Source organism: Necator americanus, chromosome II (genome assembly GCF_031761385.1).
Source record: "Necator americanus strain Aroian chromosome II, whole genome shotgun sequence".
In the NCBI taxonomy this organism is placed as follows: Eukaryota; Metazoa; Nematoda; class Chromadorea; order Rhabditida; family Ancylostomatidae; genus Necator; species Necator americanus.
The window spans coordinates 37,126,719-37,154,370 of record NC_087372.1 but is presented as its reverse complement, the minus strand read 5'-3'; the positions used below and the strand labels follow the sequence as shown (position 1 = coordinate 37,154,370).

Here is a 27,652-nt window from a genome sequence, read left to right as displayed (position 1 = left end):
GATATGAGTCTTTCTAATAAAGTACATAACTCGAATCCAGAAAGAAAACAGGATCAACGTATGACGCAAAGTAATCTGTTGGAGGCGCATGTGGATCCGGTAGGACAAGCAGTGCACGGTCTACCACGCTGATAGATAGCCGAGTTGACCGTTGGTGGACTGAAAATTTGCAGCGACTCTCCTATTTTGAGAGTACAGGAATAAATGATACGAATAAAATTGAGAAAATAATAAATTAAATTGAGTTTTAATTTATAAAAAAAAGATTACAATTAGATTTAATTATTGTAGATAAATATTAGGTGAAATAAAAAGTGCTGAGCGTCTTTTCGCTTTATTTCGACGATGAAATTAACATAGTTAGGACTAACCGATTTGAATCAAATATGTGCCATTTTGTTCGATAACTTTTTTTCCATTTTGGTGGTGATTTCATAGGCTCTTTTGGTTTTTGTTTCCTAGGGGATGATGACTTGTTCTGGATGAGGCATTTGAGAGGATATATTGCAAATGCTCTTACTTTCCCAGCTCTGACGAAGGCGACAACGCCGAAACGTCAGCCGTAATGAAGTTTGTTAACAATCTTGGCTGTTGCTTAAATTTGACTATCGAAAAGTTGCAATCTCTACGGCAAGATTCAAGGATGGTCGAACTTTCGCGCTCCTGTAATTTCATAATTCAGCAATTGAAGAAGTACTCGTCCATATTCGCCGAAACCTTGACCATCTCATTTTCACACGCCTCTATTGAGGCTACCTTTGTACCATCAAGAAAATCTTGCAAATGCTTGAAAAGATGATAGTCGCTTGGTGTCAGGTGTGGACAATACGGTAAATGCGATGGAACTAAGCTATCGAAGCTATCGAAGCTTCTGACGCGTACTTAAAGATGCCTGGGGTTATTTTGATGGAACCGAACACCTTTTCTATTGGTTAACTCTGGCTAGCTCTGGTCGCTGTCCACTGCTTCAATCTGATCACTTGTTGACAGTAGAGGTACAAATTGAGCGTTTACCCCGATGGGAGAGCTCATAGTGAATGATTTCCTTCCAACCCCATCAAACACACAGCAAAATCTCTTGTCAGTTAAAGGCATCACTCCACAAATCTGAGGTGGTTCGGGTTTCAGGTGGAGTACTCGTAAACGGGATCGTAGATTAAGGAGAGGGGGGTGATTCCTGTCCATTTCCTCCTAATTGCCGTAGAAAACGGCCCCAAATATACGGCTTCAAGCGTTCCGGCGCACTATTTTCCACAGGGAGTTCGATTGGAGCGCGCCAGCCGCGCGTGCGCAAGGCTGGCGCGCCCCAATCGAACTCCTTGTGGAAAATAGTGCGCCGGAACTTCCTGGCTGTTTTTTACGGCAATTAGGAAGAAATGGACAGAATCGCTCCCCTCTCCATAATCTACTGTGCCGTATACGAATACTCCACCCGAAATCCGCACCACCTTCGTGGTATGCTGCCTTTAATCCTGGCTGTCGATCGTTTGCTCACCGCAATTCGGACCACGATCTTTTTCGGTTTTTCTTCTCCTAATGTCTCACCCTATAAAATCGCCCTATAGTAAGACCCGATCTGAAGTTTACATCGTCAGATGATTCTCATTGAATACAACTAGCAAATTCGCTCAGAACTTTTCGCTTCGTCTAATATAAAATGTATACTTCAACGATTATATTAGTAGTAAATCAGTAATTTAAAAAAACTCAGTTATTTTACCACATTCTATCCTCGTTCCTATTGTATCCTCAGCTTATTTTTGATGCTTTAGTCGGTGAAATTATTCTCAGTTAAAGGAAAATGCAACGCATCACGATTTTGGCATGGTATGAGACCCACAACGATAACGTAGAGTTCAGATAGTTGATTGCGGAAGTCAGTGTGGTTTTTTTCACCCCTCCCAATCGTCGCAAAAAAAAACGTCGTAGGAACCGTCTTAATTCCTACGACATACGTTAGAACGTGCTTTACGTACACATTCCGGTCCTCCTAGCAGCCTATCAATCTTCGACTGCTCGCTCGTGGACGTGACACGTGCGCAAAGGTGGCGCGTTGTGACTTAACGTAGGAAAGAACAGCATCTTCCACGTCGTTTCTTACAACGATTAGGAAAAGACAAGCAAAACCACCCTCAGGTCTGTGATCTGTCATCCGAGTCCCACGCTTTCGCTGTGGGTCCCACACCACGTTAAACGTCGTGATCCGCTGCCTTTAATAGTCAGGTCAAAATCATCTGAATCTGTATAGTGAGTTCCAGTGTGAGCAGCGTTTTCGCTGTAAGATGCCTGACTGCAAGGGTTGGAACAACTACGCAGCGACGTCGGGTCCCGTGACGAAAACGTCGCAAACTCTTGGTAGTAGAATATCAAGGAGATCACAAAGTCTTTTGCTTTAATATACTTCGTTCCCAGCGTAAAGAACATAGGCTACAAATATCCTTAGGTAAAAGTTCACACGATTGGGTGTCAAAATTGGATTACGTCAAGAGTAAGTGGATACGGTAGTAACTTACGTATTGTACTGGCATACTACCGAATAGAAAGTTGTACATTTTGTTATCCCACATCCGAGACGACTTGCACTTGCCCAGGCCATCTGAAGAAGAAGAAGCTTCGTCTATAATTACATAATAACTAGTCTGCAGAGTTTTCGTTGCAGGACGCCCGATGCCAGGATAACTACGTGGCGTCCCGCAACGAAATGCGATGCCTCTCATTCTATTACATTTATATTCATTGCTCAATGGCATATTTAACGGTTATCCCAACAAATGCGCTCGCGGTTCAACGCGCAAAGTAAGCGCAGCGCATACGCTTGGGGTAGTCCTGCTCACCGCAGCGCTGTAATGAAGCGTCGCGGTCGTGCGGTGCCACGGAAGCGCCAAGGGGATGTAGATGGTGGGATTTCTTATAACAAGACTTGTACAATAACTTAACCTACTTATTACTTATAACTTATGAAGTTTTTGGTTAAAAAAAAGAAAATAACCTGTGCGAATTGAGGGATAGTTCCCGTATGACTCTGCTCGTAGATTATTCCTGTTCTACCTATACTACCACCAAACAATCTTCCTTGTTTCCACCAAGATGAAATTGCCTGGAAGAAAAAAGCGGAACAAAAATTACAGCCTCAGCATAATCGTAAGAAATCCATAACGTAATCAATCCGGAAGGAAAAAAAAATCCAAACAAACCTTTTCTATTGCTCCAAGCTTACTGTTCACTAGTTGTCTATTTACTTGAGCAATATTTTCTCCGGTACCGGTTAGACCTGTGGATCCAGTAGTTACACATCTCGCCGATTGTGCTATAGCGGTCGCTTCCAGATTGCAGTCGTATGTCTTAGGTAGTTTTAATGTTCAAATTATCCAGTAATGTTAATTTTTTATAATTTTTTCACGGATTTTTTTTATCACGATTTGAATTTCAGAGAATTTTTAGAATATATACGATATAAACAATACCATTTTCAGCATATTTGCAGCTCTTGGAAGTTTACGTCCACCATTCAACGCAATTGCTCCGGCTGCTAGTGCTTTCCTTGAATGCTCAACTTTTTCTATTGACTGATGTGATTCTTGAGATTTTTCTTTGAAAATTTGCCTTTTTTTCGAAGAGTTTTTAATTCCACTTATTTTTTCGGAGCTGTTCCGTGTTTAAAAAAAAACAAAGGCTGATACAGTATTTATTGGGCCGATGTAGAAGTTTTTAGGAATTTTTACAGCAAGAAAAAAGATATTAATCATTTTAAAATATGTGAATAAGTAATTCTAGGCGGGTCAATAGAAATATTTGAGGGATTAAATAGTAGCAGTTAGAAATGTCAGCATTGTGATAAAAGTACTATATGTTGCGTATATTTTTAGAAGTATACATTTTCGGATATTTTCAGAAAATCTTCGACATACATAGGCTATCGAGCTTTTATTATTCAGTTAATAACGAGGATTCTACATTTTTTTTCATTTTTCTTCCCTCTTTTAAGAATGCTTCGTTTTCAGAGAAAAATCTCAAATTTAAATCCTAAATTTTTCTTGCAGTTATCATCGTTTTAGATGGATCCCACCAATATCGATTCAATGGAGATCACAGTCGATTATTGATTGCTTAATTGATATTAAAATTTTTCTTTTACTCAACCAACCTGCGTGCATTATGCAATGTTATAAATTTAGCAATTTGATGATCCCTTCCGGCTGGGTTATTCGGACAAATAGTGCTTGCCGTGGATATTGTGACTAATGCGGCCTAAATAGTTGACATTAAGAAGAGCTTTGATAAAGGATAAAGGATAAAGTTTCTGGCGTTAATCAATCCGCTTGGGACCTTCGCCACCACGTTCACTTCGATTTAGAATCTTTTGAAGTTCACGAACGTGTAATTAGCCTATACAATGACTTCCGGGGCTCTCCGGTGTGTCAAGTCAGTGTTTTTATCCTCCCAGGCAAGTCTGGAACCAATTTATCGACCTCGGAGGGATGAAAGGTTTGGTGAGCACCGGGGCGGATTCGAACCTCCGTTCGATCCGGCAGGAAGCGGAACCTCTAACCGCTACACTACACCCGCCTTTGAAAGAGAACTTTGATAGGAAAAAAATTACTGCTACGTTGGAAAAAAATAGCTATTCTTTGCTATTTTTAAAACTTATTCTATTTTTATTTTTTTTATAGAAATGTGAGTAGTTTTCTACAGTGAATAAAGTGGATTTTATTTTTAAAGAGTAGAAACTTACACAAATAATAAACGCTGGAAGAAATGAGGACATTTCGCGGTTTGATTCAGTTTGAACAGTTTGATTGCCGTCGCTGGTGTGAGCCTTTTAAACGATTGATTTGAGCTGAACACTGGATGAATAAACGATAAAATTGTCTGAAAATCTATGCATTAACAAAAATTCGTACCATTTCAATTACTTTGCTGGATTGCAGCATATGAACATCTGAATAAATGTCGTTTTTTTCCCCTCCTGGATGAGACTGTTTTCCAAATGAGGAAAGCGCAGAGTTTTTCTTCGCCAACCGAGCGCCCGAACACAATAGGATTGGCGTGATTCAAAAATGGCTGAAAAAAAAACGCGTAAAGAAGAAATTGTTTGACGAATGCGAAAAGCTCCGACGAATTCGAACACAACGGGACTTTATTAGCGATATTTAAATGCTGCTAAAAAATGAAAATATTGCGTGCGGATCGCGAAAATTTCCATTTCGTAGGCTAACGGATAACAAAAAAAAAACTATAAACGTTCAAATAGAATCACAGCAATATCTGACATATGAAAACAAAATTCCCGAAAATTACGTTTATAAGAAAATAAACGATAAAGTGCTTTATTTCGACAATAGAAACTCTTTCAGACCCTACGCATTCATTCGTCTTTAATCCGGAATTGTTTGAGGTTCGGATGAAAGGATGAAAGAATTATGTGATGAGTTATAAGGACAGCCGGAGTATCAAATCAGGGTTTTTATCCTTCTAAATAAGTCTATTAGCAATTTTTCGACCCTAGAAACGTGGATAGTTAGGTTGGCTTAGGGGGATTTCGAACCATGAACCCGTAATGTCACAGCCTCATCTCTTACCGGCTACGATACACCCATTATAAAACGGTAAAAACTGTTTATTCTTGGTTACTTTCCAAGACTATTTGTTCGCATTTATTTTTATTTATTGTTATTTATTTGTTTGTTCGACGTATTCGTTCAATGGAAGTGAGTATGTGCTGCTAAAGCGAAGGTCTCAGTATTAATGTGACTAATCGAAAAAAATCAGTTGAATTCAGATCAATCGATTGGTACAGGTTTGATTCGCCTACAGTAGGCGAGGGAACATAAAACAAAAGTAGGAAAGCTCCGGAATCCGTTCCATTTCTTCCTGTACTACATTGCTAACGAGAAGAACCGCAGGTTTAAAAAAGTGAGGGAAGAAGATTAAAGGTTGTGAAATCGATGTCAAAAGATTTTCTTAAAATTCTGAAAATTAAAAAAGAAGCTTACTTTTAGAGTTAATTTTGGAAATGTACATAGAACTCGTGAACATCGTGCAAAACGACAATAAACTTATTGAACAAGCATGCAAACCAAAAATAAAAACCATCTAATGGAAACCTTTTGAATTCACAAACTTTTTCTTTTCATTCGCAGTCAAATCGCTACAAAATGCATTGGAGAAGTATTTTTCGAATCATCTCAGTGTTTTAATCGTTTCCTCCTCGAATTTCTTTGAATTTTCTTGGATTTATAGCTCTGGAGTCTTCTTCAAAAAAATAATTCAATTTTTTCGGTAATTTTATTACATGTTTTGCGCACAAAATAATATGCGAAGGCTCAAATGCACAAACACCAGAAAAATCATAAACGTGAGAAAAAAATCCACAACATTAGTGGAACTCAGCTGACCTTCGGTGTCAGTTCGCCTCATTTCGTTGCGATTTTTCACAGCACGAGTGATAGGCGCTAAAATTCGCCAAAACACAATGTACATCTCTTCGAAGAGGAAATCTCCTACGAGGTGATAGTGACCTGAAATTTTTTTAAAGGTGTGTTAGATTAAAGTTCCTTTTTTTTAAACGAAGCACTATCAATTCATAAACATTCAATAATCAAATCACTATCAATCATAGCAATTTTCAATGCAAAAAAAAAGAAAATTTTCAACAACAAAAAAAAATCGTTTGGTTATTAAGAATTTTGTCAAGTATTTATCATAATTATGACGATCGGATGTCGGTTGTATGTAGTTGTTTACGATTTTTTGCTATTTTTGTTTGTCTCTTCAAATTTTTAGTATGTTGTGTTCACAATTGTACCTAAGAAATTGGGTTTTTTTTCAGAAATGAGTTTCAGAATTTTGAATTCCAGAAATTTCCACCACTGTCGATCCGCCATAAATCCCGAAAATCCGACGAAATCTGGAGAGCAAACGGCTAACAGACTAGGGTAGCTTAAAAACTGCTCCTTTGCATTTCTGCAGCGTTAATTAAGCGGTTTGATTCCGATGATGAAAAAAGTTCATAAATTCAAATAGTACCCATTCGATGGTTTTTACATTTGCCTCGGATGCTCGTTAAGAAGACAGGCATTTCATGAGTTTATTGTCGTTCTGCACATTCTTAACGAGCTCTGCACACATCCGCCATTTCAAAATTTACCTCTAAAATCAGAATTTCTCATTTTTAAAATTTTAAAATTGCTTGGTTTTGGACTCAAAGGTCATAGTTTTCTTCTCAGATACTTGTTAAATATGCAAAGCTTTGTCGGCAATGTAAATACGAAAAGGAAGTTGCTAATCACTATGGTTCCCCACCTACCTTTTCATCGTTCATAGAAATTCCTAGTCATTTCTTCGGAAACCTGCAATGGGAACAGGAAAATTTATTTGCTAAGATTAGTTGGCTGTGGTTTTTTCTCTCTACTTGACTTAACCGGCGGGCTGTCATCACGGCCTGACGCGATTCCCCGAATCTTCGCCGAGGTGTATAGTCCTTGAACACAGCTTTACCCAACCTTTCCGATCTTCAGCATGAGATAGCGCAGAATCAATCCATTCGTCGCTATTCCATTTTCTGCGAAACCCTACATCTCGCCTAAACTGCCTATCCACGCCTAGTGTTCTCAGGTCCTCTTTCACCACCTTAGTCCAAAATTTCCGCTTGCAGCAAGGTAGCCTTTTTTAGCTTGAACCCGATAAACACCTCAGATGTCGTTGAAAAAGGCGCCCTGCTGGTTTACCTAGTATATGACCACTAAAGCAGAAACAATTTGGCTACTCTCGACGATGGAACTGGATGTTGATATCCTTCACTTGTCATCCACAGGTACACTACATCAACATCCGTGTGAAGATCTTTATTGTGGCATACTCTAAGCCAAAAGTGGCTGGTCTAGCTCTAGTCTCACACTCCGTTTCGCACAGTCAAGCCTCTCCATAATCTTAGACGGTGCTACCCAAGTCTCCGATAAATACATCATGATAGGGGGAATTGCGAATAGGTAGACTCGCAGCTTCACTTTGTTCGTTGATGACGGGGGGTCAAGCACATTAATTTCGTTAAGGAGTTGGAAGTTAAAAGAAGTAGAAATGTTCTAAGCGCATCTTTGCTTAATTCTCGTAGCTGCCCTTGTTTTTCAGCGTACAGCCCAGGTAACAGAACTCATCGACGATTTCGATCGGTTTTCCGTTCACCCTAATTCCCGTTCGAGGTCTCGAAGAGATCCACATGTGCTTGCATTTATCAGGGTGTAGACGTAATCCATAGGCTGCAGCCAGCTTCGGTACAAGTTTGACGACATATTAAAATTGTGTACTGCTGTCCACGCATATGGCAACATCGTCGGCGTACTCGAGGTCAGTCAAGGGGCACCCTGATGGTGCTAAGACAATGTCGGCAGGACACTGGTCGACTGTTCTTCGCAGTGTGTCATCGTTGGCAAAATTGAACAGGATGTTCTGCGCCCATTGTCTTATTCCAGTTACCACATCAAACACATCCGGCTGGTGTTCAAACCGCAACAGTTGTTCGCTGATTCATGTTATCAAGTTGGCGAATGAATTTTCCCTTCTTCTACTTCACCGGCGCGATTGCACTACGAATAAATTTCACACTATAATGCCGGAAATCATTTGAAATTAATATTTAAGGTGCTTTTGGATTAGCATCCACAATTCTCTGCACATCTTCCTCAGCCAGATTGGATTTCTAGGAATTTTCTTATAGATTTCCACACAGTTGGTGCTGTGGAAGTCATGGCAGGTCAATCGCAAGAAGTGGAAGGAAAAATGGATGGAAGAAAACTGAAAACGAGGTGAGAGTCACGTTCCTGCATCTATTTATTTTCTTACATTACTAATAGTAGTGACTTACAGATTTTCTTGCACCTTTAATCAGTTTTCTTAGAAATAACAATAACAATACCACTAATAATGATAATAATAATAGTAATAGCAGTGTTTTCGTGTGTGCGGTCACATTTGTGCTGATCACTTGCGAATTCTGGAAGAAAACTGTATTACTGACCAAAGGCAGCGTACCACGAATCTGGGGCGGTACGGATTTTAAGTGGAGTATCCGTACACGGGGTCGTAGATTATGGAGACCGGGTTGGTTCCGCTCATCTCTCCTTGCAATTACTGTAAGCAGCCGGCCCCTGAATGCTGTTTTGTACGATGCCTTCTATTGCAGCGCGCCACCTTTGCACTCGTTGCCTTCCTTTCAGCCTATCGGGGCAGTCCGCATTGATTTTTGACGAATCGCAGGGCGGAGGCGGCGCAAGGGGTGGAGCGTTGCCATAGATGGCGTCGTACAAAACAGCATTCAGGGGTCGGAGATTATTTAGAAAAATAATTTGTAGGAATGTAGATGTTTCCTATAAAACAAATTTTATTTAAACAAACAGCGTTCATTTATATTTGATTGTACCTAGAATAAAAAATTAAAAAAAAAACCATAAACTTACGCTTAATGATGAGACCTATAACTATTTTCACTGAAAAGTTTCTTCCTTTTTTCCTGTAATTAAATTTGTTTTCAAAAAAGAGCGAGATAATCATTTTTTTTTCGCTTTTTTCGGGAACGCATTTTTGTTTACTACTCGAAATGAGTATTTCCTAAAAGTGCATGTTTGCGTTAGGGATGCAACTCCGCAAACGTAACCATTGTTTCATAATTCTCAATTTATTCTATTCTTCTATTTACTATTTTTAGAAAAAAAGGAGATATTTGCTCGTCTGATTATTTGAACGTTAAAGTTCTGCCATACATTTTATCAAATTGGGACGACGTAGCGCAATTGTTAAGTGGCTCGGCTTTGATTGCACGATCGATCAATCGATCGATGGTTCGATTCCGGCCTGGTCCAAACCAAGCTTTTCATCCTACCGATGCCAATAAGTTGCTGTCACACTTATCGGGGAGGACAAAAACACTGACATTACACCTCGGCTCGCCCCCGCAAGTTATTCTACGGCTGTTCAGGTGTTACAGTAAGCCTCAAACTGTTCCGAGATGGTTTCGAACGCTTAGTCGCATGAGGCGCATTCGTTTAATGCTGTGCACTTTATCCTTGATTTTTTTTTCAAATCTTGGACTTCGGTTCGGTCAGTAGGATTCCAGGACGATTAATTTCTGGATGCATTACTGCTGTGTCCGCTGCCACTGAACGAAAAAAGCGACATATTTCCCCCAAACAAATGCCAGGCACCAACTGTCAGCGACATGACTGAAGAAATTTGTTTAAGATTCATATAGCACATATCCGCCAAGCACTGCTCATGGATTCAGCTTCAATGAGCTCTTTTTCGTCAATGTCGTTAAGTTTCAAGTTTCAGTTTTTGAAACATATATTTTTTACATGAATTTTTAATTGAATTTTCCAGAAATAAACGATAAAATATGTTATGTTTATAGCATCCAGGAGATATCTTCGTAAATCTTTATTTTTTTTCCAATGGAATTCTTTGCTGTACCCATATGGAAAGGACATAAATATGCGGATATCAATTAATTTTGGTTTGAACGCCAGCTTCCTATGGGCGCGAGCTACCGCGAGGAAATGATGACTGAAAGATGATCCCCGTCTGGCTTCATTCCCCTGGAATCCGTTATACCTCGATGTTCCTCTCCAAAAAAAAATCCCAAATCACCGAGATATTTTTGAACAATTTCTTCTTCTTCGTGGATTTTTGTCCCTCTGAAAAAAAGGATCCAGCAGAATTTATGAAAACAATTCCTAGGAAATACGTGCATCGTTTCTGCCCTTCAGGACACGTGGATGCCTCCATCACCAGCAGTTGCCCTCGTACTCAAATAAAAACCTAAAACATTTGCTCTGAACTCGTTTTCAATCGTTCGTTTTTCTTCAGCCATCGATCAGATGCTACGAAAAATTTTCGAAGTCTCACGAAACCTAAGAAATCTCGGACCTTATTATGAGAGAATTTTAAACCGAACGAAAGCAAAAAAATCGTTCAATGGCTGAGAAAATCCAACTAATTCTTTCTTCCAAGGATTTTTTTTTGGAAAAAGCTCTCTTCTTAAACTAAAACCTTGCACTCTTTGATGAATAGCTGCTTCGTGTATGATGTATTGCCAAGGACTCATTTTCTTTCCATTTTCCAAGAATGTTTCGATTATGAATTAAAGGGGTTTTATCGATTTTTCAAAAGCCTTCTTCTCAAATCGTTTCCTTAATCTTAGGAAAAAAAGAATGTTCCCAGCTGTTCCAAACCCTTATTCATTTTTCCTAATTTTATTATTTCTTTTTTTTTAGCCTTCATTGAAACTAAATAAATGACAAATTTGAATTCGGTTGGATTAATTTCCTACAGCAATCAAATGAATGGAAATGCATCGGCGATGCATACATCCGGAATTATTGTGGTTTTCTTTCATTTATTCCCTCGTCAGACTCACAAACAAGCATCCAATCGCGAGAATGTTCTCGAAACCAGTCTCGGCTACAAAGCACTGTTTATAGACAACGGACACCACAGATTTTTTCACCAATTTTTTTCTTTTGAACGACAAATCAACGCTTAAGTCTTCATAAATCCAACATGACCTCTTAAATTATCTTCATTTGCACTCCTCGTTCTTATCGGCTACAAAAAATTTCCTTCTCCTTTCCTTCTTTTCATCCTTAATGACAAATATGACATTCAATTCTTTTCAAAAAAAAATTGACGTTTCTATATTTTTGTGGTTTTTTTTTGCGCTTTCTTTTCCGCACATATTTGACCTCATTTAAAAGCCAAATATATGAAAACGATTATTACGACTTATTTAATGATTAATTATGCAATAAGTTGTAACGTTGGATGAATATGCAACTCTTTTTAAAGGGATGAAATCGGTGATGTTGGGATCGTTTCACGAACATATGCGAATACAAGTTCGTTAGCGTGATCAGGCTCGTTTCTCTGTAATTTTCCAAAAATAGGCGCGTATGGCAGCATTGTGTGACCCAATCTCTCCAACGATACAACATATTACGCAAAAGAACGTTCGTCTAAGTCCGTCGTCGTCTTCCAAGGGCCTCACTACGGCTAGTCTAGCTCAAATAAGCACCAGAAGCTCCCAGTATTTCCAAAATCACCGACGCCTAGCGAATGGGATTCGTTCTATCATCCGTAATAAGTTACATTGTTGGGAATATAGATGCAACAAGCAAGACACGATTTTCACACGGTTTTTTTCGTGGACTACTGAGAGGAATTGAGCTTGATCTCGTGAACCACATTCTTACCTCCGTCTATTCGTGGAGAGATCCTAACATCTTCAATTTTTTGATACATTATTTTTAAATATTTCAAAAAAAAGCATTTTAGAATGTCAAAGGACAATGAGTGTCAACTGATCATGGAGAATAGTAATACAGGCACAAAAGGGAAACTAATAACATACGTGGATAAGTTAACATGGGTGAGGAAATTTGAGATTTTTTTTTGTTTTTTGTTTTCTCGTTTTTTTCCAACAGTAATTATGAATCATGGGCAGGTTACTCTCGGCAAATAAATTGCATGGGAGAATTTTCTTGGAAGCAAAACAAAATGCTGAAAATCACACTACAAAAAAAGAGCATATTCTAAATATCGTACATATTTTTTTTTCAGATAATGAATTTCATTTGTATATGGTTTCCTCCATCTATACCTAAATGGCGACGAGTGCTTAATTTAACTATCTGCTTACTTTCCTTTACATTAGGTGAATTTTCAAGGTTTTTTCCCCTTTCTCATCTTAAATTACCTAATTTCCGTCTTTTTCTTTTGAACAAAAAACACTTTTGTTCAGTAATTTACGGGATGGCCTTCGAAATGTACGTGCTGTACCGAAGAGGATTTGTTCCTGATCTTGTCACATCCACAACTACTTGCGGTATTATTTGGTCAACTCAGGCACTCATTTCAGGGGTAATCTAGCAAATAATTTCCTTAATAGTAATGTTTTATACTATCCGCTTCTAAATGCAGATTTTCTTGGTTCATTGGCAATTATCCGGAAAATTTTTCCAATATCTCAGTAATACAGTAGTGCATCAAAAGGGTGAGTATATCGCAAGAGGACGAGGAACTCTGAATGGTGAGTACATTCCCAGCATATCCACGTAACTTGGCAAAAATTTCATTTTCAAAATATAAACACTGGAAAATGTATGGAAGAAGGGCTCAGTCACAATTAGACACAGAAGTAGAGAACTCTGAAAAATTCAGAAAAAGGAAAAAAAAACATAGTAGAAAATTTTGCTCAGACTGTGGATATTTCTAATTTTTGCCCACCTGGTAACGATTCCGCCTGAACGTGCTCAGCCGAGCTACCGCGACGCGTCAACGTCGCGACCGCATCGCGTTGGTCCGCTTGAAGCGCCTCTGTGTAGGCGGTGACGTTTATGCTTGCGCTGGCGACTGGCGAAAAACGCTTTCCGGACGAACGCAGACGGCTGTGCGTTAAGCAGAGAATGTGCGTGCGTTAGTGGCGACGTACTGGGGTGACCTTAAAGCACGAAAACTGGCAACTATTTTTACTTCAGGTTACTGTAAATGGCAACTCATGCTTTTCGAATGGATCCATTTTTGAGGAACAAACAAAAATTTCCGAAGAAAAAGATTTATTACAAGAACTCGAAACTACAATAAAAACAAAGCACTAAGGAGGTAACGGATACAGAAACAACGCAACGCAGCCGAGTAGTAGCGCACAATCGATAACGATATCGATCGATAGTTGTTGATCGACAGCTCCATACCCAGCTGCGATAATCAGATAGCATCGATACACGATGCAAGATCATTCAAATCTTCGTAGTGATATTCAGAGACCTGTGCTTGACCTACCGGTGCGAATGCGTTACCAATCGATGAGTACTGTAAGACAGAAATAGAGTATCGTCACAATTGTGAAGAATTGAAAGCAGACAAAGATTTTTGAAAGCAATTATCACTTGTCGAAATGAAAATAATATTTTATTAATTAATAATAATTATTTTAGCTATATATTAACTATACTAACTATAGGTATTGATTATTGTTACTTGTCTATCGTGTAATACAAATTTTATGTTTTCTTTAAACTTATTTTACGGGATTTTTCGACGAGTTTTCAATCCAACCTATGCAAGCGCAGTTCTCAGGTGCACCGAAAGTTGTGCTGGAAATCCGAGAAGTTGAGGATATTTTAAAATGTATGAATTTCCTGCTGCTAGTCTTTCAATCCCAAAACAAAAAAAAAGATAATAAATCTGATTTTATGGCTACTTCTTTTCCAGTCATCGTGCACGCATGTCAAGAAGTGTACTGCTGCTGTGCGAGTGCAAACCTTATCCCCGATCCTCAATCTCAAGAAAAAAAGACTAACCTGCGTCATATAGCGAGGAACGGACGGAGTTTCCAGAGGTGGAGGGATTTCTTTTTGTTTCATCTGGGTTACAAAACGAGAACGCAAGAGAGGATTTTCCTGCGCCGTGTCACATCCTTCAATATCCGAATCCATATCTAAAGGATTATAAGAATTAGAGTAATTCCACTCGGTTGCGGTACTTTCTTTTCGGATCAAGATTTGGATTTTTTGGATTTTATTCAGATTTAAAAAATCGCATCAAAGGATCCATGGATTCGTTGTCGAAAATCTATGGATTCATTGTCGAAAAGCGATTATTTCTATTTAAAATTTAAATTGTTTAAAAAAAAAACAAAACGAATAGAAAGATCTGGGCTACTAATCGATACATATCGATGCCATTTTATCGCTATTGCGTGCTTTCGTTTGTTGATTTTGCGTATTAACACGATCATACTGTACTTTTCATCGCAAAAAACCGTCGACACCTACTATTAACGATAATTCCACTCGGTTGCGGTACTTCGTCTCTGGGAGCAATAACGGTGTTATGGATTTCGTAAGGTTTCGTTGGAGGCTCATCATAAATCATATATGGTTCCAGTTTTTTGCGATATGCTGGATAGAGATCGTTCGGAATCCCGAAATATAACGAATCCTGAATAAATGAGTGAAGTAATAGTAGTAATTGTTGAAGAAGCATAACCCGTGTGAATCGCATCGTAACCCGAATTTAAAGGTATCAGCCCACGAATCTGGGGTGATGCGGGTTTCAGGTGGGTTACGGAATCGTAGATTATGGAGAGGAGGGTGATTCCGTCCATTTCTTCCCAATTGCCGTAAAAAACGGCCCGGAAGATGCGGCGCTTGCGCAAGGCTGGCGCGCTCCAATCGAACTCGTTGTAGAAAATAGCGCGCAGGAACGCTCGAAAGCGTATATTCCGGGCCGTTTTTTACGGCAATTAGGAAGAAATAGACGGATTCATCCCCCTCTCCCTAATCTACGATCCCGTATACGAATACTCCACCTGAAATCCGTACCACCCCAGATTCGTGGGGTGATGCCTTTAAACGGTTAGGGCACAAGCGATGAGGGATGGAGACGAAATGAATTTTGTTTGATGTGATGAGGTTCGAAAATGATATAGATCAGGCTGAGGAATTCCTCTTTTTTTTAGGCTTTTCTTCATATCCCAAATATTTTTTTTTGTTGAATGTTACACTCTCAGCACTTACAAAATCTAATGTTATCCTAGTTTGGATTCATGGGGGCATTATTCTGCAATTTTGCGTCGGGTTACGGTAGTGGTGCTTTAATTCGGTTCAATTCAGTTGGTCGTTCTTTTTCTTTCACTGCACGCTTGAAATGGGACCATTTACTTTTGATCCCTTTAGTGTAAATATCGGATGATGCATCGAGCAAATTTCTTCTAATGGTCCACGGTTTTGTGGATGTATCCAAAACTGTTGAAGTTGTTGTATCCTGGCCTACAGTCGATGCGTATTGTAGTACCACTACCGTAACCCGACGTAAAATTGCAGAACAACGCCTCCAGGCTAGGGTAGCGTCCAGAATCTATATGCATCATTTAACGTCTAATCACTTTAAAAGAAGTAGACCTGAAAGTTACATACACTATGCACTAACCACAGATTTTTTCGCTTTAAGTTCTGGCTGAATTGGCTGTTCAGGCACTTCTTCCTTGTAGATCAAAGCGGGCGGTTCGATAGGTTGTTGAATACACTGTCATAGCTTTCCTTATAGAAGAAAAAGAGAAAAAAGTAAGAAGGAGTCATGGAGCAAGCAGTTCCAACACCGTGCTGAGCTTTTGAAAAACAATCAAAGGGAAATTAGCGCGCAGAAGCGGAAACGAAATCAAGATCTGATCAATTCCAATCAATTCAAGATGGATGATACCGTAACACCTGCTGATACTGCTTGTTCTGTCTCTGCTTATAGGCTCCTATTCACTTACCTGGTTAAATTGTCCCATTTCCAGAGGTGCACTAACATCAGCGGGCGGAAGTTCCTGCTCTAAGCCTGCAATCTCGAGCCCTGTCATTTTCAAGCAGCTTTTACATAGGATTCTGCATTTGCGGACTTGTGTAATTCTTTAGGGCGTATTTGCTGTAGAAGTACAAAATTTGCACACAGATTATACAATTGTGCCTTACTGAGCTCGGATGATGAAAAAGGGCGGAGCCTAGAATAATGTGACCAATGAGATGCGATCTAGGTGAAAACATCCGAGTGAACTCCTGGGAGAAGTCTGCAGATGCAGAAAAATCACTCGTAAAATACTACCGTAATCCGCGTTCAATCCATATTGTTCTCGTTTCTTTCGTTCAAGACTTATATACGCGTATTCCGAGTACTTATCAGTTGCCTATAAATTTTTCATTCCGATTATTTTGCTAATATTGACATGGTTAACGGTTCTGTTAGTATAGTTGAATCAAAACGACCTGCAATTCGGTGCAATTGCGTGGGCGGCTGCGCTGAAAATGGCGCGATGTGGGAGCCAGCGGAGTGGGATCAAAGTGGGGACCTCGCTTACTGCAAGCGGACCGCAAAGATGAGTAAAGGTCCCACTAGCCGTGACAAACGTAATTGTACCGAAGCTTCAGCTCGTTTTGATCGGACTACAGCAGCATATACTCACTTTTGTCTTCTTTTTCGTGACAATTTCCTTCCTCAGCGGTGAATCAGACGAATTTGTTACCGGTGTTACCGTAGGACCAGTTGAATACGTCGTCTGTGGGATGTTGATCACTTGTTGATGATGTATTGGACAATGAGACTGTGGAGAGCCAATCGGCTAGAATTATGTTCGAAATCAAACTGAATCTCCTCCGGAAAAGTGGCATTGGCTGAGAAAAAGCTAAAGCGATAATTAGACGCCCGGCTCATGTATAAACAACGAAAGCGTCGATCACGTGGTCGCCCGGTCACCATGACCTCGGGGAAATTTTCGCGAATATATGTAATTTTGATCCTAGTACTTGATGATAGTTCTATACAATGTAGTTTTGTTGTTATCAGTGAAATCGCTGCGATTCATCACGATTATCCCGCCCACAATCAATACCTATCTTTCCTTCACGCCTAAGAATGAGCTATACGAACAACTCAGTTCCCAGTAATGTTAAAGGCATCACCCCACGAATCTGAAGTGGTAGGATTTGGATTATTCTTATACGGGATCGTAGATTATGGAGAGGGGGGTGATTCTGTCCATTTCTTCCTAATTGCCGTAAAAAAAACGGTCCGGAAGATGCGGCGCATGCACAGGGCTGGCGCGCTCCAATCGAACTCGTTGTAGAAAATAGGGCACCGGAACGCTCGAAGCCGCATCTTCCGGGCCGTTTTTTACGGCAATTAGGAAGAAATGGACGGAATCACCTCCCTCTCCATAATCTACGATCCCCGTATACGAATACTCCACCTGAAATCCGTACCACCTTAGATTCGTGAGGTGATGCGTTCAAATACTGCCTTACTGAGCGTCTGTAGCGTTTTCGTTGCAGGACCCTGTATATCCTGTATATGTTGCTATAAAAATAAGAAAATAAGCAAACCTCAACGTTATACGACTCGATCGGTATAACCGGTTGCATTACAGGCGCACATCGTTCTTGTTTTGCATTTTCGGGAACCGCTATATCACTAAGAATTTGTTCCTTCTTTTTTGTGAAAAATTTCAGGGAATAGTTGGCGCCGCTTGTAAAATACGACGATTCGATGAGCGCTGAAAACAATGTTAATTTTTAGCAAAAAACTTATGTTCCAGACCGCTCCATTATAAAAAAAGGACATAATATCAAAATGTTATCATGGAACAGTAATACAGTTCCGCAAATCCACGCATTTATCCAGCGACGGTGAAGCTTTGAAATAAAAACTCACTCGTTCTGATGAATCGTTTCGCTACATCGTTATTAATTAATTCGTTATTATTTTCGTTTACAATTAAGATATAACTAAGATTCCACAAATGGTTACCGTAATTAGCCAATTAGCTAGAAGACAGCAGAGGAAATATGATTAGATGGCTACAGGTCGATCCCAATGATCAAATAGGGGATCCCGCGACCCTTTGTAAAGACAGCCAATAGCATGTGAGCACAGAGACCGCCCCCTCACAATTTTTACCTACAAATGAAATTTTGTTGTTTACCCCGGTTTCGGTGATAACTGTCTCAAAATTTCACTTTCAAAGAAATGTCGGTCGTGTTTTGTATGCTCACATACTACAGGCAGGTCAAAATGACCTAAAGCTGAAGGCGGTTGTGCAGCTTGTTCTCAAGGTGGGACCCTCGCCAGCGTTGCTCACCTCTGTCGTTCGAGCCGCCACTTCAACGGTGCTACTACGAGCGCAGCCGCCAAGGTCAGGTCCTTTTGATCCGGCTGTACTCGTCCACTCTTTTGACGCATAGCGTGCGACACCTACGTCAGTCAAATGGGACCTTTCACGTAGCGTAGAGATGCTGCGAATCTTTACAATCGATCAATAATGAACGTCGGTTGTCGTCGTAGAACAGCAAAACAAGATTTTTGATTAGGTAAATCCTTGAAATGGAGTAAGGTCAAAGATCGCTCGCCCTATTCCAGGTGAACTATTCGGAAGACCACTAACTACCCCCCAGACAGTTCTTTTTTCGTTTATCCGGCACATTTTGAATGTAACAATGTGTTGAGCATGTTTTTCCTACGAAAAAATCAAAACAAAATAACTGGATCTGGACCAACTCACGCCCTTCAACAACAGGTTTTGGTGCAAAATAATGTTCCACAACAGGAGGGACGCGTTTCTTAGCTCTCATCAATTCCATTTGCGCTTGTTGTGCCGCCTTAAAAAATACGTTTCGAATTATGTATATACGGTAGAATGTTGTGTAATATGGCGACATACTTGAAACAGTTGCTCTGGACCGTGTGGAGAACCAGTCATGATTTTCGCATCCCTCTCATGATTTTTCTTCGGCTTTGACTCAGTCGGATAGTAGAGGCTGCTGACGAGACGACAATTGTTCATCGTTGACGTTGTGAGTCCGTCCGATAGGAATGATTATGACCTACCTGGTTCTACTTTTATATACTCTGATTAGATGTTGTTGTTATTGAACTTGTGTTAAATCCTGAAAATCAGTTCACACAGAGTTTACCACAAAAGGATGAAGGATAAAGTGTCAGGTGTTAATCATTCTGCTTGAGATGCCAGGAATTTGGTCCTCAAGGATCCCGTTTTGCCTAAATCCAATCGCAACCTGTGTTGTTTGAAACAACTTTCACGTTTATCCATTGAGTGGTTCCCCTATGTCCATTTTTTGTCGATTGTCAAAAATCTGAAAGGAATGATCCATCGTATAGTCGGATCGAAATGGACTTGAAGCTCGCTGCAGTTGCGTAAGCGGTCGCGCCCGAAGCGGCGCAATGAAGCTGGCTGTTGTGACCGAAATGGGACCCTTGCCGGCTCCACTCGTCTCTGCAGTTCGAGTTGCTGCGTCGAGCTTTAGGTCTTTCCCTTCTGCGTGGCGTGACACATGCTCGCCGACAGTTGAACTGACTCGGACGACCGCAACGCGTTCGCAGCAACTCACCCACCTTATGACGGGAACTCCTCTACTCATTAGGTAGCCCGCAGAGTTCAGAGACGCGCGGCTGTGCGGTTTGGCGGATCTGGGGTTTTGGTGGTTATTGACTATTCACAACAGAGCGCTAATAACCACCAAACTGCAGAGCGGCCAAACCGCGCGCCCGCGCAGCTCTGAACTCTGCGAGCAGCCTTAGGTTGCTCGCCCATACCAAACTGGTTGCCACGCGGTTTGACCAACGAGAAGAGCCCTCAAACTTGAATAGTTAAACTTTAATGTATACTAACTAAATAATTACAAATACAAGACGCGAAGAAAGTTAAGATTATACGTGTAAGGTCAGCGATCTAAGCAAGAACCGGCACAATAACATGAATGACTGCTTCAAAGCGACTGTGCGAGGATTATCGTAAGCGATCCAAAGGATAGCTGTAGCTAAGCAAGAATAAGGTGTGCACATAATGTGAATAATACAAGAATACAAAGGAAACAAATCAGACATGAAAAATGTGTGCACTTCAGCCGACAACACCAAAGAAGAAGGAAAACATCGAAGTTGCTATCTAACCGATTTGCTCTACTCGTATCGAATATATACGAAAAAATGCATCCGGTCGGTGTCCTTCAAAAACGTTGCACCTATTTCCTTCCAAGCGATGACCCCCTATTAGCACTGAACTCGTGTTACAGAACTCTAATTCATGCAGCAAATTTGCAGCCCAGATGATTTAGGACGTTAATACGATCAAGCAAGGTTACAATGACCTTTGTCGTCACCTTATTCACTTTACACACTGATGATTCCTGCTTTCTGCTATCCTCCAATCGAATGAACATCGCCGGCACAAACACAACTGATTGTGTAAAATTCCACTTGGTCTCCTGAGAAATACTGCGATTGTTCAGAAAAAAAAACTCCTTGAACAACTAGCAATCCAAGGACTCTTCAAATCAATTTAACAATTTTTGTAGATGATTTCATCAAAGTTCAAGAATATTTGCAAAAACGTCGAACGCATAAAGACAAAGAGCAGTAGTTCTTGTCAATATTATTTTTACAGGAATACTTATTCGTTTCCACCTTATCAATGCTCTCGTATTTGTTCTACTTCTATTGCATGCATTCGGAAGAAAGATAATAAACTTTAAGGAGCAGCCACGACTATTTTATGTGAGTTATCAGGAAAGCTGTTGAGACTTTGGTAGAAAAAAAAACAAATAAACCCGTCCTATTACAAAAATTACTGCCGACCATGGGGTTAGGTTCAGGTCAAAACGATCTGAAGTATTTTATAAGTGCGTGATCGATTGCACTCGAATTGATGCAATGGGACCTTCACTCATCTCCGTTGTTCGAGCGAAGCTAACGAGAGCCGCAACTCGAGCGCTTTCTGCTCACGATATGAATCGAAGTTTCATATCCTTTTGACTCGACTGTAAGTACGTCATTTCAGGTATACAATGATGGAGTGATCCGTGTTCTCTACTCTTCATCCGTGCTGCATATGTTCCTCTGTTGGAATCTCGCTATTTTTATTTTTAACATGTTTGTTAATGGGACCTATTTCGAACTACGTCATTTCAATTATGTATTGTCCAAGGTATATGTAATCGTTATAATTGTTATAATGATGACCACCATATGAGAAAATATGTTTAAGATCGACGATAAAGATGGAGAGACGCTTCAGGAACAACTTCTAAAAGCTATTGCTGCTCATGGTAAAATCACGAAAACAATTCGAGGTTTGGATAGATTATACAGGGTATGGATTTCTCCCAAGATTTCTGTTAAAAACTTGTTTTTTGATGGGTTGTATTCTTCAGAAAGATGACATATTTTTTCCAGTTAGAATACACCTGATGTCCCAATGTTTTGATCCACAAAATCTTTGCATAATACCTTCCTTCATTTCGCCTCCAAATAGGAAATGACCATGTCAATAACATATTAATGAAGGATAAAGGATAAGGTTTCTGACGTTAATCAATCCGCTTGGGATGCGCCCCCACGTTCACTTCAAATCAGAATCGTTTGAAGTTCACGAACGTGTAACTGGCCTACACAATGACTTGCGGGGGATAGCCGATGTGTGAAGTAAGTGTTTTTATCCTCCCAGACAAGTCTGGTACCAATTTATCGACTCCGGAAGTATGAAAGGCTTGGTGAGCACTAGCGCGGGGTCGAACCTCCGATTCGAATACTCCGATCGATCGTGCAGGAAGCGGAACCTCTAAGCGCTGCACACTACACCCCCCGCCTCCTCCCCCTTCCCCTAATAACATATTACATCACATAAAATGTAGAAATCTATCAAAATAGATTACTGTGGAGCAGTTCGTTAAAGGCATCACCCCATGAATCTGATGTAGTGCGTATTTCAGGTGGAGTATTCGTACATGGCATAGTAGATTATGGAGAGGGGGGTGATTCCGTCCGTTTCTTCCTAATTGTCGTAAAAACGGCCCGGAAGATGCGGCGCGTGCACAAGGTTGGCGCGCTCCAATCGAACACGCTGTAGAAAATAGCTCGACGGAGCTCGAAGCCGTATCGTCCGCGCCTTTTTAACGGCAATTAGGAAGAAATGGACAGAACCACCCCTCTCCATAATCTACGATCATGTATACGAATACTCCACCTGAAATCTGTACCACCTCAGATTCGTGGGGTGATGCCTTTAACCTATTGACGACCGTGTGGCCCGGCGGTGAGCCACACCCGGGGCATATTGGAAAAGCACGCGGTCCCATATGCCAGACACGCAAAGAGCACGCAGTCGTCAGTGGGTTAAAGAAGTAGTATCATCTGTTATAGGACTTGCAAAACAGCTCTAATAACTGCTGCGAAGATGTGATGAAATGGGACCCTCTCACAGAAGACGGGTTTACCCATTCTCAAATGTTGGGTTGAGCATGTTTCTCATCATGACTCTTTGCGAAATATTTAAGAAATGAAGAATGAACCGGTCCGAAGATTGCATTTATACGTAGCCGAGCTAAAATGACCTGAAACTCGGTGAATTTGCGTAAATGGCTGCGTTCGAAGCGGGAGCGATGTAGTTAGGATCGAAGTGGGACCCTCGCTAGCTCCACCTGTCACTACAGCTTGTGATGGTCCCACGTCAGTGCCAGTCACCAGCAACAACATCTCACTTCACGTCATTATGAAAAGTGAGCGTTCGCGCAGTAGAAGCAGTTCTCAACCCCTGGGTTCAACTATATTCTTTTTGATCTGGATTTCTTTTCTGACAAGATTCTCCACGGTAAGCTCCGGCTCTGTGTAATCGCTTTGACGTCAGCGGTTTAGTGCCAATGGTTCCTTGTCCTTGAGCGAGTGGTGTCAAAAGCGCAGCGACCTTATCGGCGGCTCCAACATATGAGCCTAGCCGTAAGGTTGGTCCATCTCCACAGTGAGGAAGCTCCGCTGCTGAAATGAAATCTCATTGCAGTGATCTACTGACGAACGAAGCCCATCATATACCGATCCGCCTACACCATCCCCGTCCAGCAGTCGACGCCAACGCTTAGACAGCTTGTCGATTCTCTCTTTCCAGAAGGACGGGGGTGGGGAATAGTCGTCGAGTGGGGAAACATGCGGCGGGAAACATATGCACCAACCTAATAATTGCAACAGTAACAGCTATAACAAATTTGCCTATTAGTGAGTACTTACTAGAATATTGCAGATTTATGCCTTCTCGATGATCGCTACAATGATCCCTTCTATTTTGATGACCATTATAATGCTGAGCAATCGAATTTTATCCTCTGAAAACGTCCTCATTATGGGTACCAGTGTCTCTGAATCATTTATTATCATCATTTATTTTCAATCCGAATACTTTAAATCGCTTGATTTTAAGGTTTACCACCCCTCCTAATTATCACGTATGGATTTCTCGGTTTGACGATATCTCCAGCCAGGCTTTATGATGAGGTAAGAAATGGGTGCACGTACCACATGGGAACCGTTCTCAGTAATTTAAAGGCATCACTTCACGAATCTGGCGTGGTATGGATTTTCGTATGAATATACCTGTATCGGGTCATAGATTATAAATACAGGGGTGATTCTGCTCACCTTTCCTCGCATCACTGTAAACAGAGGGGTTCGGAACGCGACTCCCTACGACGTTCTCTATGGCAGCGCGTTTCATTTCATTCGACGAATCCCAGGAGGGGCGGGACGCAAGCGCGTCACTCTTGCGTCCCGCCCCTCCTGAGATTCGTCGAATGAAATGAGTTGCCTATCGGGGCGTCCGAATGGATTTTCGACAAGTCGCAGGCGGGGGCTGCGCGCAAGGGTGGCGCGTTGCAACAGAAGTCGTCGTAAGGAACCGCATTCCGAAGCCGTCTGTTTGCAGTGATGCAGGGAGAGATGAGCGGACCTCGTCTGTATTCATAATCTGCGACTCGATATAGGCATACTCCAACGAAAATCCATACCACTCCAGATTCGTGGGGGTGATGGGAAAGTGGTAAAGGATGGAGAAAATAATGAAAGAAAGAACAGTGAAATGAGAGGTTCTGGATCGTCACAGATAAGATAATATCATTACGCAATATCAACTACTACACTCCTAAAATCGTTAGAGAAATTTCTTCTTTCAGGCCTACAAATCAAAAACGTGCCTCTGTTTAAATTCCGCAATTTGGCATCCGTACAGGCCTGAGGTGAAGAATCAACATTACACCAATGGAATGATGCTTCTGAATCCTCTTTTTTTAAGATTTATCAAATTGCACTGGCACTTTGCAATCATCTTGAGCAGCCGAATATGGGCGTTACCATATGGGGTTTCGCTGTAATGACAAAACCACTTATACTTGCAGTGAGGAATATTTCTACTTTATTGTTTTCTCTACTTAATTTTATTTTCTATATTTTACATAGCTCATGGCTCTAGGTGGAGCGTTCCTACCTCCCGGCTAAAATGCCCTCAGCCGCTAATATCAGCGGAAATCATTAGAATTCAATCCAAAAACAAAAATATCTCTGTATCTCCTATGGATTTCAGACCTTCTCTGTGATGGCAATGATATTCTCGCTCATGATGGAATTGTTCACACTCAGGGAACCATCGCAAAGTCGTGTAAATTCCACTGGATCATATTGATTATGCAATTCAACCATAAACGAAACCAAATCTAATGTATTCCGGTTAAAACGACCTGCAGCTCCATGCAGTTGCGTAAACGCCTGCGGTCGAAGCAGCGCGGTGACGCGTAGCGGTTGGAATAGATGTGAGACTGCGCTTCGAGTGCATCTGCTTAGGTGCCTGCACCAAGCTTCATGTCGTTTTGACCCGACCATAACACAGGTTCTGAGCGGGACAATCTATTTATTGCTTATGTTTAGTTATTGCTTATGCAAAATTGTCACTGTCAGTAAAACTGAAATGATCCCTATCTTCATTGCTTCGTTTTCTTCAAAAGCTTACCGTCATGGACTATTGGCCAACAGTGGACTGGTATGCGGCGGCATTACCTGAACGACTGAGACGCACGTTCGATCAGGGGACGGCGTCGCGCGTAAGAGCGTCGCGATCACCGAGGATATAGTAGGGTCAAAGCGACATGAAACACGTACACAATTGCGTACGCGGCTTCTCTCGAGGCGCTCCGGTGGAGCGTAGCGGTTACGAGCGTGTTGAAACCCTTGCTGGCACCACCTACGTTGCAGTTTGCGACGGTCCAACCTCGGCTCCAACTGCTGTCTTCATCGCGCCGTTTCGAGCGCGTACACAAATGCACCGCAACTAAACTCGTGATTCATGTCGTTTTGACCAGACTATAGTGTATGGATAGTTGAGACAAAACAATCTGAAACCTGGTTCAAGTTCCTTTTCCAGTTTCCTCCCTGCAGAGTTCCACAAGCGGTGACAAAACACGCGCATGCGTCTTGCAGTTTGGACGACAATCGGCGAGTAATGTAAACATTAACACCACTGACAGAAGCATCGTGCTACCTAGTAATACGGTGACTCTGTCCCTAACTTCTTGCCTCATCGCTCTTCGTTATGGTACCCATGGATAGCTGGGAACTCGTCTTCTGGCGTGTGCTATCAGGACAGCGGTGGAGTCAGCGGTTGCGATCGTGTTGGGACCACCGCTAGCCCCAGCAGGACAACAGAGATGAGTTGTGCTAGTGAGGAGAGTCCACCAGGTTCCACGTGGTTTTGACACAACTAAACCGACGCATACATATTGTAGATCCACATGTGTACTCAAGTTATGCTAAGTTACGCTTCGAAGTTATATAAAGCATATTTACTATTCTTTGTGCTTACCACATTGTTTGGGAACTTTCCTCGTCTCCGCCTTTTTCACTATGCCATGTATTATTTACCAAGATGACTTTCTTTGTCTCTGTCAGATTTTCTCTTCATACTCTTAAAGTTTTTGAATCGATAATACTAGCTTATTTGAAATCTGGATCTGAGCAAACCTAACTTTTGGTTAGCGTTGTATTTGATGTTAGCTTTGACGCTCTTAGAATAAACTTGATTCGCTTCTTGTTGATTTTAGAAGCAAACGTCCCCCAGAATTATTTCCATTATTTCCACGCCAGAAGATTGTAAACGTAATTGTCCAAAGTGGAGCAGAAAGGAGCAAACGCATGACTACGGGGAAAAAAAAAAACTTTCAGCTTTTTCCAGCTATTCCTTTTTTTGGGAAAGAGGAAATTCCGCTGTCATATTCCGGAATCACGACTATAACGAAATATTCCCCTAGAAAGCGTTTTGTTGTTTCGACAAAAACTGTTTCTGTCACATGAGCTGTCGATGAGCCAGGCCCAAAAAATTAATGTGCATTTTATTTTCGAACGGAAAAAACTCTTTCTTCTATGATAACATGTTCCAACATGCTCTAATGATAAATTTGTACAAATGATCGAACTAAAACAATAACCACAACGGGTAAAAACGTCATAATGCACGGTGCGCTTGCGTAAGCCACGTGGTGATCAAGGTGGGACCTCCACCCTCCCCACTCATCGGTGAGTCACTCGCAGCCACCAGTTCAACAGCCCCGTTCAAAGCACAACCGCTTACGTAATTGCACCTGACTTCAGCTCGTTCAGTAGAATTCGGTGATAAAGGACGTACAACAACAAAACAGGACTATACACCAATATGCATAATACAAAATAATGTGGTGGAGTTAGCGTAGAAATCCTGAAATATCTTCCACTCGGCATGGATAGGATACCTGACTCAGGGAGACACGCTATCATAATTCCCCTCCACAAAAAGTTATCCGTCATGGACCCTAAGAGCTATCGAGGAATCTCTTTGCTCCGTGTGATGTGCAAAGATTCGGAGCGGATTATCCTGGATCGACTTATCTAACTTCGCGGAGAAACAACGCACGACGAGCAAGTTGGCTTTCGTCCTGGCCGACCTACGATTGACTAGATGTTCATCGTTAGTGCAGTGATCGAAATCTGGCTATATTATTCGTATTCGAATTATTATATTCGGCAGTATTCGAAGCCAATGCAATTAGCCTCTTTTTTTTTTTACTTTGAAACCACTTTCGACTCTTCCCATCGAGGCGGTCTTCTCTACGCGGTCCACGCTGGTGGAGAACCAGGAAAGTTCGGTCGCTTGCTTAACGAAGTCAAGCTGCGAGTCTACCCAACTGCAATTCGCCCCATCATGATCGGAGACTTGGGCAGCACCATCTATGATGTTGGAGAGGTTTGATTTTACGGAAAGGAAGCT

The 27,652-nt window shown here is 41.2% G+C and overlaps 4 protein-coding genes across 6 annotated transcripts; 2 read left to right on the top strand and 2 right to left on the bottom strand.

The window, feature by feature from the left end:
- Positions 1–53: 53 nt before the first annotated feature.
- Positions 54–4,765, bottom strand: RB195_020651 (uncharacterized protein; the record flags this gene model as incomplete). Its single annotated transcript, XM_064189033.1, has 7 exons — positions 54–159; positions 2,514–2,596; positions 2,990–3,097; positions 3,195–3,341; positions 3,465–3,540; positions 4,145–4,248; positions 4,733–4,765. 7 exons carry the CDS (start codon positions 4,763–4,765, stop codon positions 54–56), a joined length of 657 nt encoding a protein of 218 aa, XP_064044914.1.
- A 3,552-nt stretch (positions 4,766–8,317) lies between these two features.
- Positions 8,318–13,444, top strand: RB195_020650 (uncharacterized protein; the record flags this gene model as incomplete). Of its 2 annotated transcripts, XM_064189031.1 has the most annotated exons (7): positions 8,318–8,343; positions 8,700–8,801; positions 12,322–12,415; positions 12,607–12,700; positions 12,788–12,906; positions 12,967–13,075; positions 13,371–13,444. In XM_064189031.1, 7 exons carry the CDS (start codon positions 8,318–8,320, stop codon positions 13,442–13,444), a joined length of 618 nt encoding a protein of 205 aa, XP_064044912.1. The 2 variants fall into 2 exon arrangements, with proteins under 2 accessions (XP_064044912.1, XP_064044913.1); XM_064189032.1 differs by lacking the exon at positions 8,318–8,343 and having other exon boundaries at positions 8,743–8,801.
- A 308-nt stretch (positions 13,445–13,752) lies between these two features.
- RB195_020649 (uncharacterized protein) lies at positions 13,753–19,366 on the bottom strand (the record flags this gene model as incomplete). The annotated part of the gene is made up of 10 exons (XM_064189030.1): positions 13,753–13,857; positions 14,349–14,485; positions 14,823–14,988; positions 15,979–16,074; positions 16,307–16,371; positions 16,636–16,717; positions 16,994–17,149; positions 17,910–18,079; positions 19,085–19,181; positions 19,244–19,366. The coding sequence occupies 10 exons, from the start codon at positions 19,364–19,366 to the stop codon at positions 13,753–13,755; spliced, it is 1,197 nt and encodes a 398-aa protein (XP_064044911.1).
- A 139-nt stretch (positions 19,367–19,505) lies between these two features.
- Positions 19,506–25,042, top strand: RB195_020648 (uncharacterized protein; the record flags this gene model as incomplete). Of its 2 annotated transcripts, none has more annotated exons than XM_064189028.1 (9): positions 19,506–19,524; positions 20,987–21,096; positions 21,380–21,526; positions 21,587–21,691; positions 23,612–23,714; positions 23,789–23,862; positions 24,537–24,599; positions 24,656–24,757; positions 24,944–25,042. In XM_064189028.1, the coding sequence occupies 9 exons, from the start codon at positions 19,506–19,508 to the stop codon at positions 25,040–25,042; spliced, it is 822 nt and encodes a 273-aa protein (XP_064044909.1). The 2 variants fall into 2 exon arrangements, with proteins under 2 accessions (XP_064044909.1, XP_064044910.1); XM_064189029.1 differs by lacking the exon at positions 19,506–19,524 and adding an exon at positions 20,426–20,480.
- Between the last annotated feature and the right edge of the window lie 2,610 nt (positions 25,043–27,652).